Source organism: Cibotium barometz, chromosome 62 (genome assembly GCF_041138505.1).
Source record: "Cibotium barometz isolate CiBa-2024 chromosome 62, ASM4113850v1, whole genome shotgun sequence".
Lineage (NCBI taxonomy): Eukaryota > Viridiplantae > Streptophyta > Polypodiopsida > Cyatheales > Cibotiaceae > Cibotium > Cibotium barometz.
The window spans coordinates 3391922-3404308 of NC_141107.1; the positions used below are offsets into that span (position 1 = coordinate 3391922).

At 44.5% G+C, this 12387-nt stretch overlaps 2 protein-coding genes across 2 annotated transcripts in view; one reads left to right on the plus strand and one right to left on the minus strand.

Moving 5' to 3' along the window:
• LOC147604024 (uncharacterized) overlaps nt 1-11246 on the minus strand; it is a 47473-nt gene extending 36227 nt beyond the window's left edge. The window contains exon 1 of the mRNA XM_086795085.1: nt 10501-11246. Within this exon, the coding sequence (XP_086651211.1) occupies nt 10501-11151 (651 nt within the window). The 5' untranslated portion in view covers nt 11152-11246. The remainder of the gene's footprint in view (nt 1-10500) is intronic.
• On the plus strand, nt 7696-9272 carry LOC147604025 (uncharacterized). Its single transcript, XM_086795272.1, has 6 exons — nt 7696-7818; nt 7905-7996; nt 8156-8234; nt 8342-8465; nt 8557-8752; nt 8836-9272. The coding sequence occupies exons 1-6, from the start codon at nt 7696-7698 to the stop codon at nt 9266-9268; spliced, it is 1047 nt and encodes a 348-aa protein (XP_086651398.1). The 3' UTR covers nt 9269-9272.
• Nucleotides 11247-12387: the final 1141 nt, after the last annotated feature.

Here is a 12387-nt window from a genome sequence, read left to right on the forward strand (position 1 = left end):
GATGACTTCTAACACCCCCCTCTCAGCTCCTGGCTGTGAAACCAACCCAAGGGAGCTGGAGTGCCGCCTGAGCGTAGCCTGAGGTAGAGACTTCGTGAAGAGGTCCGCCGCATTGTCCTCCGTCGAACAATAAAGTAGCAAGATGTCACGCGCCAAGATCTTCTCACGTACAAAGTGATACTGTATCTCTATATGCTTGGTCCGGGCATGGAAAACCGGGTTCCGAGCAATAGCTATACAACTCTGGTTATCGCACTGGATGACTGTGGGCTCCCTCTATGGAAACCCAATCTCGCCTAGCAGCCTCCGCAGCCATACAACCTCACAAGCAGCACCACAAGCAGCCCGATACTCTGCCTCTGTCGAAGAAAGGGCAATAGTTGGCTGCCTCTTGCTGCTCCAAGAAACTGCTCCTGAGCCGAGGGTAAAACTGTATCCTGAAGTAGATCTCCTCGTGTCTGGATCTCCTCCCCAATCTGAGTCACTCCAACCTTGGAGCTTGACTCCATTCCCTCCTGTGTAAAAGAGTCCCAGATCCTTCGTACTCTGCAGATACCGCAAGATCCGCAATCCTGCGTCCCAATGAGTCTTCAATGGCGTCTGCATAAAAGAGCTCAACAGCCCCAAGGAGAAGCTCAAGTCCAATCTGGTGTTCAGCAACCAGATCAATGAACCAACCAACTTCCGGTACTGCGAGGCATCAACTGGCTCACAAGGATCTGTAACGGTTAACTTTGTGTTCGGGTCCATCGGCGAAGTAATAGGCTTGCAGTTCTCCATCCCAAAGGCCTTTGTTGTGGGTGTGCCCGCCCTTATGAGGTGTTTTACCATTTTTCCACACTCCTCGTATTTTCCCTATTTTTTTCCATTTTTCCTAGTGGTGGGAGGGCTGCCACATGATGCCAGGAGCACCCCAGTGCTGGCCGACTGGATCTTCATCAGTCGTGGGCTTCAGGGCTGCTGGCCGACTGCTTTTTATCAGTCGTGGGCATCAGTATGCTGGCCGACTGCATTTATGCAGTCGTGGCAACCACAGGTGAGAGCTCTTCATTGCTTCACATCAAGAAGCTTGAAGGCTCACATAATTATGACATTTGGCAAACCCAGTGCTATAATGTGTTGCTCCAGAAGAAGAAGCACAAGCCCATCAAAGAAAGGGGTGTAATGCCCGCTTCTCTTACTGCTGAAGAGTGGGAAGATATGGATGAGCTGGAAAGATCCACCATCATGTTGTCTGTGTCAGACACTTTACTTTTCAGCATACGTGAAGAGAAGACAGCTTGGGAAATGTGGCAAAGATTGCAGGACTTGTATGCCCAGCAAAGTGCCTCAAGCAAAGTGTATTGGTTGAAGAAACTCATAGGTCTTCAAATGAAGGAAGGGGCGTCTATGACAGCCCATCTAAATGAGTTTAATGGTATTGTCAGCCAGGTCATCAATCAAAAGTTGGCCATGGACGATGAGTTCAAAGCCACCTTTCTCTTATGCACTTTGCCAGAGAGTTGGGACACATTCAGGACAGCCACTAGCAATTCAAATGCTATGCTGTCATATGCAAATGTTGAGGGTGCTCTCCTTCAAGAGGAGATGAACAAGAAGAACAACTCTGTTGGAAAGTCCAATGCAATGAATGCACGTGGGAGATCCCAGCAAAGGGGTAAAAGCCAAGAACGGAGAAGGAGCAAGTCCCGCTCCAAAAAGGACTTGGAATGCCATTATTGTGGCAAGTAGGGACATATCAAAAAGCAATGCTACAAATGGAAGAATGATCAAAAGGAAAAGGGCAAAGGAAAAGACAAAGACAAAGATGAAGCCAAAGATGCAAAGCCAAAGGGCAAAAGTGGAGTCAAGATTGAAGAAGTCAATGTGTCACATGCAGGTGACAGTGAGGATGAAGTCCTATTCACGTCTTCACTTGATGCCCATTCACTTCTTGCAGGAGATGGTCATGGTATGCACTCATGGATCATTGATTCAGGTGCCTCCTTTCATGTCACAGGTTGCAGAGACTTGTTTGTCAGGTATACTACTGGCAATGAAGGAGTAGTTTATTTGGGTGACAACCATGCATGCAAGATTCTTGGCAGAGGTGATGTGAGGCTTGTGTTTTCAAATGGCTCACAGCTTATGCTCCATGATGTCAGGCATGTGCCTGAGATCAAGAAGAACCTGCTTTCTACTGGACAGCTTGATGATGCTGATTATGTTACCACATTTGGTCGTGGAAAGTGGAAGATTAGTAAGGGCTCACTGGTTGTTGCCAAAGGCTCTAAGGTGGACACTCTTTACTTCATGCATGCTGGTGTTTGTCACCATGCTAATGTAAATGCAACCGAGCTGCCGGAAATATTTATGTGGCATAGCCAGTTGGTACACACGAGTGTCAAAGGAATGGAGCAATTGTCTCGTTTTGGTTACTTGCCTTCTCTAAAGTTCTCAAGTTTTCTTTTTTGTGAGCATTGTATATATGGCAGGCAACTCCAGTGCCCCCACAAGAAAGCTCTTGGACAGAAAGATGCTCAGTTAGAGCTTGTGCATACAGATGTATGTGAGATGCCTCAGCTTTCTTTGGGAGGGGCAAAATATTTTATGTCTTTTATTGACGATGCCACACGCAAGGTGTGGGTTTATGCTCTTCGTTTGAAGAGTGATACATTCTCAGTGTTTCAGAAGTTTGTTGCTCATGTTGAGAATCAAACTGGCAAAACACTGAAGGCTTTGCGTTCCAACAATGGCGGAGAGTATATGTCCAAACAGTTTCAGGACTTTTGTGATGCTAAAGGCATCAAGAGGGAGCTCTCTACTCCTTATGATCCTCCACAAAACAGAACAGCAGAGAGGATGAACAGGACCATTCAGGAGAAGGTCCGTTCTATGTTGTCACATGCTGCGTTACCTCATGGTTTTTGGGCTGAAGCTGTTATGACAGCCGTTCATCTTATAAACAGGTCACCTAACACGAGGCTTGGTGGGAAAGTGCCAGAGGAAGTATGGACAGGTGTCAGGGAAGCCTCCGTCATACAAGCACTTGAGAGTGTTTGGTTGCGTTGCGTACGTGCACATACACAGGGAAATACGCACCAAACTTGATCCTAAGTCTCACAAATGCATATTCCTAGGATATGGTGACAGAGGTGAAATGGGGTATAGACTTTGGGATCCAGTGAATAGAAAGATTATACGCAGCAATGATGTCATTTTTGATGAAACATGCATGTATAAGGAGCCTGCAAGGCAACAGGAGCCTGGCAGAGTCATCTTTGATGATGATGGACATCATGGACAACAACCAAGGGCTGTAAATCAGCCATTACAGCAACAAAACCAGCCCTTAAATGGTGCTGGAAATGGTCCAAATGGACAGCCAGAGATGGCAGAAGATATCCCTATGGATATCCCACAGTTAGAGGAGATACCGGGCATGATCTTTCAACCTTATGGCATGGAACAGGAGCCACCAATAGGTGATATGCAGGCTGGACAGCAACCTGCAAATGATGGTCATTGGGTATGGAGGTCCACAAGACCCTCCAGACCCCCTGACAGGTTTGTTCCAGGGGTTGACTACTTGATGCTCACTGACTGTGGGGAGCCCTCATGTTATAAGGAGGCTTTACAGAGGAAAGACAAGGCTCTTTGGGAGCGTGCTATGAAGTCAGAGATGGATTCTCTGCACAAAAATGGAACATGGAAGTTGGTGCATTTGCCTACAGGCAAGAAGGTTTTGCCATGCAAGTGGGTTTACAGGCTCAAAGTTGCACCTGCTGATGCAAAGCCAAGATACAAAGCCAGGTTAGTGGCTAAGGGCTTCAAGCAGGAATATGGTGTGGACTTTGATGAGATCTTCTCTCCAGTGGTCAAAATGTGATATGCAGCGGAAGTCTTTGTATTGGTTGATCCTGTCACACAAATGCTCACACCGTCTTCTGTATCCTGAGTTTCGTGAGTTTAGCAATCCATTTCATTACTTCAAACTTTAAAGAGATGAGAGAGAGAGATATGAAAACTGTACACCAGATTGGGTCCCGAATTACCCACTGAAGGGCCCCCTATCCCGATAACGAGATAGTATTTGCTTTATTACTTTAGAGAGAATGATTGTGGACTGTAGATAAGCCAAACGCAAGATCTCGGAGGATCGGAGAGTGGCTGATCTGTACACTGCTGTAGAAACACCTCGATGACCTGATCTCGTCGCTCGAGCCTATGCACTCTTCCCAAGGGCATGAGGAAGGGCTGCACACCTGAGGCTGAGAGAAGAAGAAGGTGGACTGTTCTACACTATGTTAGAATGCTGAAAACACTTATGAATGCTGTGTTACCTTCACCAGATGACTGCTGCATGTGTGGATGATGCATAGAAGGCTGGACACTGATGCAAACAACAGATTCAGGGCTGGAAACTGCTGTAGACTGAACCTTCAGGGCTGGAAACTGCTGTGGACAGAAACGCTGAAGTGTAGAGGATGCTGTGGACTGAAACGCATGAGAAACAGGGGACTGCAAGGCTGCTGCTGTACGGCTGGAACAGAAACGCAGACTGCTGCTGTACGGCTGTGCAAAAACGCAGGTATATGCAGGCTGAATCTAGCGTTAAACTGAGCTGAACTGTGGACTGATTCTGGGCCTGAACTGAGTGCTGAATTCAGGGTTGAATGATGCTGAAGGCAGGCGCCTAGGGCTGGGCTGAAGCTATGGTTCTCAAGGGGCTGGAGAAGAAAGCTTATGGGCTCTAGGGCTGGATTAGTCTTGGGCTGAAAGCAAGGGTGAGGAGAGCTCTTAGCACAATGAAGACTGAATGAATAAAAGAGGCTCTAGGCAAGCCTATTTATACTAACTGGAGGTTGGTCATTTAATAAAGTTAATATTTATAAATGCCCAATAACGCAAATAATGCTAAATAAATACTAATAAATATGGAAAAAATACCAGATAAATCCCAGTAAATTCCCTAAGGCTTTGGGGATGTTCTAAATGATGCACAGGCATATGAATGCATAATATGCAAGATGCAGAGTGCTTTCTGATGCAAACCCTAAGGCTTCTACTGACTCTACATGCATGAATGATTCTCTCCAAGTGGGTTAAGGGACTTGACTGACTGACTGACCCACTAAGGCTGAGGAATGACCTACGTAGCTCGTGCCTGACTTATCCTGGACTGAGGATGTACAATGGGGTCACGGCGTACGACAAATATCATCCTATTGGGTTCTAAAACTGTACAACTGATGCACTTCTGATGATGAGCCATCTTGTCACCATGCCCTGAGTGCAGAGTGCATGTGACACAAAATGACCACACTTAGAGCTGTATTAGCTTTGGTTGCTCATGATGATCTGGATTTGATTCAGATGGATGTGAAGACTGCTTTTCTTCACGGTGATCTCCATGAGGAGATATATATGCAACAGCCAAAGGGTTATGCAGTGAATGGAAAGGAGAAGCTTATATGCAAGCTGAAAAAGAGTCTTTATGGGCTCAAACAGGCACCAAGGGAATGGTATCATAAATTTGATACATTCATGAAATCCCAGGATTTCAGGAGAAGTGACATAGATCATTGCTTATACACCAAGAAAGCTTTGGATGGCAGTCTATTGATCCTCATCTTGTATGTTGATGATATGTTGACTGCCGGGAAATCTTGTAAGGAGATGGATGCCTTGAAGAAGAGGCTGCATCAGACCTTTGATATGAAGGATTTGGGTGATGCAAATCACATTTTGGATATGCGGATACTTCGGGACAGAAATCAGCATGTGTTGTATTTGTCTCAGAAGGAATACATTGGCAAAGTTTTGCAGAGGTTCAATATAGATGGGGGGAAGAAGACTAGTACTCCTTTGCCTCCATATATGAAACTCAGTGCTATGGACAACCCACAGTCGGATAGTGATAGGGCTGATATGGCCAAGATTCCGTATGCTTCAGCTTGTGGCAGTCTCATGTATGCCATGGTTGCTACCAGGCCGGACATTGCATTTGGAGTGGGAGTGGTTTCTAGATACATGGCCAAACCTGGCAAGAAGCATTGGGAAGCAGTGAAAGGTGTCATGAGATACCTGAAGGGCACACAGGATATGTGCATATGCTTTGGCAAACAGGATGCATTAGTGCATGGTTACACGGATTCGGATTATGCCGGTCATCCAGATAACCGGAAGTCTACTACCGGTTATGTGTTTACATTCACAGGAGGTGCTGTCATGGATATCCAGGATGCAGAAGTGCACTGCCTTATCTACTACAGAGGCCGAGTATATTGCAGCCACATAGGCTTGCAAGGAGGCATTATGGCTATCTCGGTTAGTGGTTGATTTGGGTTATACAGGGGATATTCCATTGTTGCATTGTGACAGTCAGAGTGCCATCCAGTTGGCAAAGAACCCTGTCTTTCATGCAAAGACGAAGCATGTGGATGTGAAGTATCACTTCATCAGAGAGGTGATAGAGAACAAGCTGATTCAGCTTGTCAAGATTCATACCGATGACAACCCAGCTGATCTGTTGACAAAGAGTTTGCCTCCAGAGCGGTTTGCTCATTGCAGACACTTGATGGGCATTGGATGAGGCCAGTTTCAGCCTTGATATGGCCTTGTGTATTATCATGTACATGCTGATTTTTCTTTTCCTTCATTTAAGGGCACTTTGCCTTTAAGTGGGAGGTTGTTGGGGTAAAGGCATTATGCCCACCCTTATAGTGTGTACAAGCCCATGTGTTTTATAGTACATAGTACACTTAGTACTTTTAATGTACTAAGTGCAATATGTGTACTAGAGCAAATATACATGTGATGGGGGAGTCACACACTCATATTCTATGAGTTGACTTATCCCCACATGTCTCTCTCTCTCCCTTCTTCTCTGTGTATGTCTCCCACATGAAACCCTAACTCTCATCTCCCTTCAGTAGGGCTACTGAAGGACAGAAAACGCAGACTATAGGGACTGCTGTGAACAGGCCGGCTGCTGGATATGCAGAAAACGCAGGTCTTCTTGCTGATTCAGGGGGCTGATCTGATGCGCTTATGGCTGTAGGGCTGCTGAAGATGCATGCATTAGAGAACCAAGGTAGGCTGAAGCAAACTCAAGCTCTCCAAGGGCTGGATGAGACTAGTCTAGTGCTGAAGGCAAGGGAACTAGGACTGAGGAGGAAAGCTCTTAGCACACTGAAGACTGAATGATAAACTAAGCCCTATGCAAGCCTATTTATACTAACTGGAGGTTGGTCAAGTTGGCTGGTCATTTAATAAAGTTTATATTTATAAATGATAATAAATGCTAAATAAATACTATAAAATATGGAAAAAATACCAGATAAATCCTAGTAAATTCCCTAAGGCTTCTGGGATGTTCTAAATGATGCACAAGCATATGAATGCATATTATGCAAGATGCAGAGTGCTTTCTGATGCAAACCCTAAGGCTTCTACTGACTCTACATGCATGAATGATTCTCTCCAAGTGGGTTAAGGGACTTGATTGACTGACTGACCTGCTAAGGTTGAGGAATGACCTACGTAGCTCGTGCCTGACTTATCCTGGACTGAGGATGTACAATGGGGTCACAGCGTACGACAAATATCATCCTACTGGGTTCTAATACTGTACAACTGTTGCATTGCTGATGATGAGCCATCTTGTCACCATGCACTGAGTGCAGAGTGCATGTAACAAGAGATTGCTTAAGAATGAGAACATCCATCAATGAAGCCATTGCACCTGTAAAGGAGAAATGGAGCACGTATGGGGTCTCTTTAATGGCTGATGAGTGGAGTGATATACGCAGCCATTCATTAGAAGGCGTTCTTGCAGTATGTAGAATCCACTCTACATAAAATCTACAGAAGCTGGGGTGAGACAAAAAACTGCTCCTGTGCTATGTGAGTTATGGAGTGAGGTTGTTGAGTATGTGGGTCCACAAAATGTGGTTCAATTTGTTTCAGATGGTGAGAGTACCAACAAGGCAACAGGGGCCTTATTGGAGCAGAGGTAACCACACATTACATGGAGTCCATGCATGGCACATTGTCTCAATAACTTGCTTAAAGACATTGAAAAGTTACATTGGGTAAAGGCCACCATTGACACAGGCAAAGAGGTTGTTTCTTTCATAACCCACCACCATTACTCTCTTGCATTATATCGCAGGTTTGCAAAGAAAGAGTTATTGAAGTACTCCGACACCCGCTTTGCATACAGTTTCGTGATGCTTCATCGTCTCTTTCATGTGAGACCGGCCCTATGATGGCATGCCCTGATTGGGAGTCATGGCCTACTCATATGCAAGCACTTGGGCAGCTTTGCTATGCTACTATTACACAGGATGAGTTTTAGCCTTCTGTAGAGCATCTTCTCAAGTTATGTTGGCCGATTATTAAGGTTTTGAAGCATGTTGATGGAGATGTGCCTTACATTGGGAAGATTTATGAGGCCATGGATCGGATGGTTGAGAACATCCGTTTGATAGAGACCGATGCAAATAGAAGACAAGAGTTGGAGGATCTTGCAGTGGAGTAGATGGAACCAATATGATTCTCCACTACATACAGCTGCCTATGTGCTTGATCCAGAGTTTCAACATAAGGGGAGACAGCAGCAAGCAGACGGTGAGGTGATACGTGGTTGGAATGCCACTTTGCAAAGATTGATTGGTACTCCAGAGGAAAGACGCAAGGTGAAGGATCAGCTTGCAAACTACCGCAACAAAGAGGGAATGTTTGGATGGAGTGACGCACAACATGACAGGTTGAAAGCTGAATTTTAAACCTTTATTTAAATCTATGTCATATGAATCTTTATTTCATGTTTAAAGTGTAATTGTGGTTTTTCAAATTGTCATGTTGTAGGTTTCATGTTGATACTGTCACTTGGTGGAAAGACTATGGTGCAGAAACGCCAGAGCTTCAACACCTGGCCATTCGTATTTTGGGGCAAGTGTGCTCTTCATCAGCTTTGGAGCGTTTATGGAGTACCTTAGGTCACATACACTCAAAGAAGAGGAATCGCCTTGGGAGCAAGAAAGCAGATGAGCTCATCTTTGTTAATGCAAAGTTGTGTTTGCTAACAAAGATGAAGCATGAGTATACGCATGATAAATACATTGGCTTTCATAAATCAGAGATAAACACGGTCTCCATCATTGGTGATGTAGTTGAGGAGGCACAGGGCGATGGTCAAACACATGAAGATGGCATGGAAGAAGCTCCACCAGAGGAGCATGAGGATGAGCTTCAGGAGAATGAGGCTATTTCTATAGCATAGAAGAGTCTTGAAGAGTCAGGACTCAGGACTCTAGAATCTATCTAGACTCTAGAGAGTAGCTTTCTTTGACATTTGATTTTACTCTTTTTTGTAATGGCTAGTTGTACCCATAACAAATGAATAAGAAAACAAAAACACATGCACACGCACTAGGACTTTAGAAAGCCCGTTCATCATTACAGTAATTTGCTTCCATTGTGGGAAGTTCCTTGTCCTCAATGATGTCGGTGTCTGCCTTTTTGTGGTAGGAGTTACCACAATGTCTGCATACTAAGGACTTGGTCTTGACTCTTGATTGAGTGATGGATTTAGCTTATTTTGTGATTATGCCAAGTTCTAACTTCTAAATGCTTTGATTTCTCATGCAACTTTAAAGTTTCAAATCATGATTCATAAATGTACAGTGTAGTATGTACACTATAGACTTTCCCCATACCCCCCTCTTAGGATAACCTGGGATGACGTGGCGTTTCCGTTTCCCCCATCCTCAAAATTGCCGTTTCCATTTCCGTTTCCGTCTCCGTTTCCCCGTTTCCCATAACTCTGACCTCAAGCTGCCCCGGACCTACCTCGACCGAGAGAAGTTACCTCGGACCAGGCCTCCGCACTCCAGCGTGGCCGACGCCCCCCCCCCCCCCCCTCCTCATCAGCTCCACATCCAGGACATGCTCCACCGCCATTGAGCTACCTTTCCACGTGACATAGCTAAGGGAGACCTCTCGACCATACCCATTAGCCCCATGCTTGATATTTGGAGAGTAGTATACCATCTACTCGGAGCTCATGTTGCTCTCATGTTTCTATGTTCCTAGTATTCCATGATGAGTTTCCATGGACAGTTTTGTATCACCCTAACAAGATAGCTATGTTTATGTTTTGTTTCTATTTCATTTCCCATTCCATGATGAGATATGCCATGGACATTATTGTATCACTTTGGTCTCATAGGCCCATTGGGTCTTTAGTAGACGTTTAATATATCTTTCTCTCTCTCTGCCTCTCTCTCTCTCTCTCTCTCTCTCTCTTCTTTTCCATGGTTCAGTATTCATCATTGCTATATTGTACTACCTTTATCATTTATGGTCTCAAAGACTCTCTGGGTCTTTTGAAGACATTAATATACTCTCTCTCCCTACACACACATCCCCCTTCAGATAATGCACATGTTAATCTTTACCTTCCTGCATACTTTAAACTTCACAAGCATACATTTGATTAGGAAGAGAACTTACAAGAGTGTCATCCAGAGTACCGGCCAGGATATACTTCCCATTAGGAGAGAACTTGACAAAAGACACAGGGGGATTCTCGTCATCAATGAGGGTCTTCAGGCAATGTCCATTTGCCGTGTCCCATATTCTACATAGGCCATCGTAGCTGCTGGAGACAATGAGAGAGCCATCCCTGTTAAAGTTCACTGCAGTCACAGGTTCTGAGTGGGCAGGAAGGGTCTTGAGGCATTTCCCTGTTTTCACATCCCAGATTCTCACGGTCTCATCGAAGGAGCCAGAGACAATGAGGTTGGATTGAGGGTTGAAATTGACACAGAAGACAAAATTCGTGTGGCCTTTCAGGGTTTTGACATTTTGTCCAGTCTGGGCATCCCAGATGCGCAGGGTTTTATCATCTGAGGCAGAGCAGATGTAGCGGGAGTCGGAGGACCATGCGAAATCGGAGATTCCCTCACTGTGCCCTTCCAGAAGCTTCCGGAAGGTACCATCTGAAGCGCTCCATATTCTCACAGTCTTATCTCCAGAGGAGCTCCCTAGAAGCTTTCCGTCTGGGGAAAACTTCACGCTGGACACGGCCTTCTTGTGGCCCGTCAAGGTGTGCTTCAGCTTGTATGGAACGTATGCCTTCCCGTCTTCTTGAGAAGCCTGCATCGTCTTCTTCGGGAGAGTTTTCTGTGTACACAACAGAACACAAGCATCGAGGAGAAAAACAATTTGCCCGAAAAGGAAAAAAAAATTGCTAAATTTTATAACTAAAATACATAAATATTTTTGAAATTAAGTAGACATTTTTTACAAGTAAAAATGAAAACCACTTAAATGTTATTTTTTTAGGATATCTTTATAATTTTTACAAGTAAAAATGGGAAGGGACTTAAGTGTGAGTCCTAGGCTGATTTTTTAGTATATCTTTGTACTATTGGTTAATTTTTATTGGTTCAAGGAGATGAAAAACCTTGAAAGACCGGGTTTTGTGGAAACAGGGGATGACACTGCTCATCCAATTGCCCATGTTGGAGATGTGCCATTGTCTATGCAGGATGGCAAAGTGAAGTACTTGCAGATGTACTTCATGTTCTGAACATAACAAAGAATCTGGTTTCAGTTGGCTAGATGATTGAGCAGGGTCTGCAGGTTCGGTTTAACCCTGATGGTTGTTATGTTGAAGACTTTAAAGACAAGTGCAGGTTGGTTATTACAAAAGGCAACAGAGTGGACAGAATGTTTACATTGAATGTAAACATGCCTGAAGTGAGTGTTGCGATGTTTGCAAATGGTTCAAGAATTGTTGCAGACACAGACATTTGGCATAAAAGAATTGGACATGTGAATGTGCAAAGAATGAAGTCTATGTAGACTAAAGGAATCGTGATAGGGCTGCCAAAGTTTAAAGTTGAAGGTATGCAGAGAATATGTGAAGCATGCCAATTTGGAAAGCAAACAAAGCATGTATTTCCACATAACAGATATGTGAGCAGAAATGCACTAGATGTTGTGCATTCAGATGTATGGGGTCCTACGAAGACCATGTCTATGGGAGGCTGTAGGTATTATGTGACACTTATTGATGACCACACAAGGAAAGTGTGGGTATACTTCATGAAGGAGAAGAGTGAGGTGTTCACTCACTTTCAGAATTTTAGAGTTATGGTTGAAAAGCAAACAGGGAAATATATAAAGTGCCTAAGGTCAGATGGAGGGGGAGAGTACTTCTCCAATGAGTTCTCTGAATTTTTGAAGAAGAATGGTATTCGGAGACAGTTTACATGCAGATACACTCCGCAGCAAAATGGAGTTACTGAGCGGAAAAACAGGCACATTGTTGAGATTGCGCAAGCATTGACAGAAGAGAAGAATATGCCGCGTAGCTATTGGGCTGTTTCTACA

Excerpts from the sequence above, each read along its gene's own strand:
- LOC147604025 (XM_086795272.1), top strand. The coding sequence starts at position 7,696 with ATGAGAACATCCATCAATGAAGCCATTGCACCTGTAAAGGAGAAATGG. Across the intron at positions 7,819-7,904 it reads CATTAGAAGGCGTTCTTGCA|GTTGTTGAGTATGTGGGTCC; the intron begins GTATGTAGAATC and ends TTATGGAGTGAG. Across the intron at positions 8,753-8,835 it reads AGTGACGCACAACATGACAG|CAAATTGTCATGTTGTAGGT; the intron begins GTTGAAAGCTGA and ends ATTGTGGTTTTT.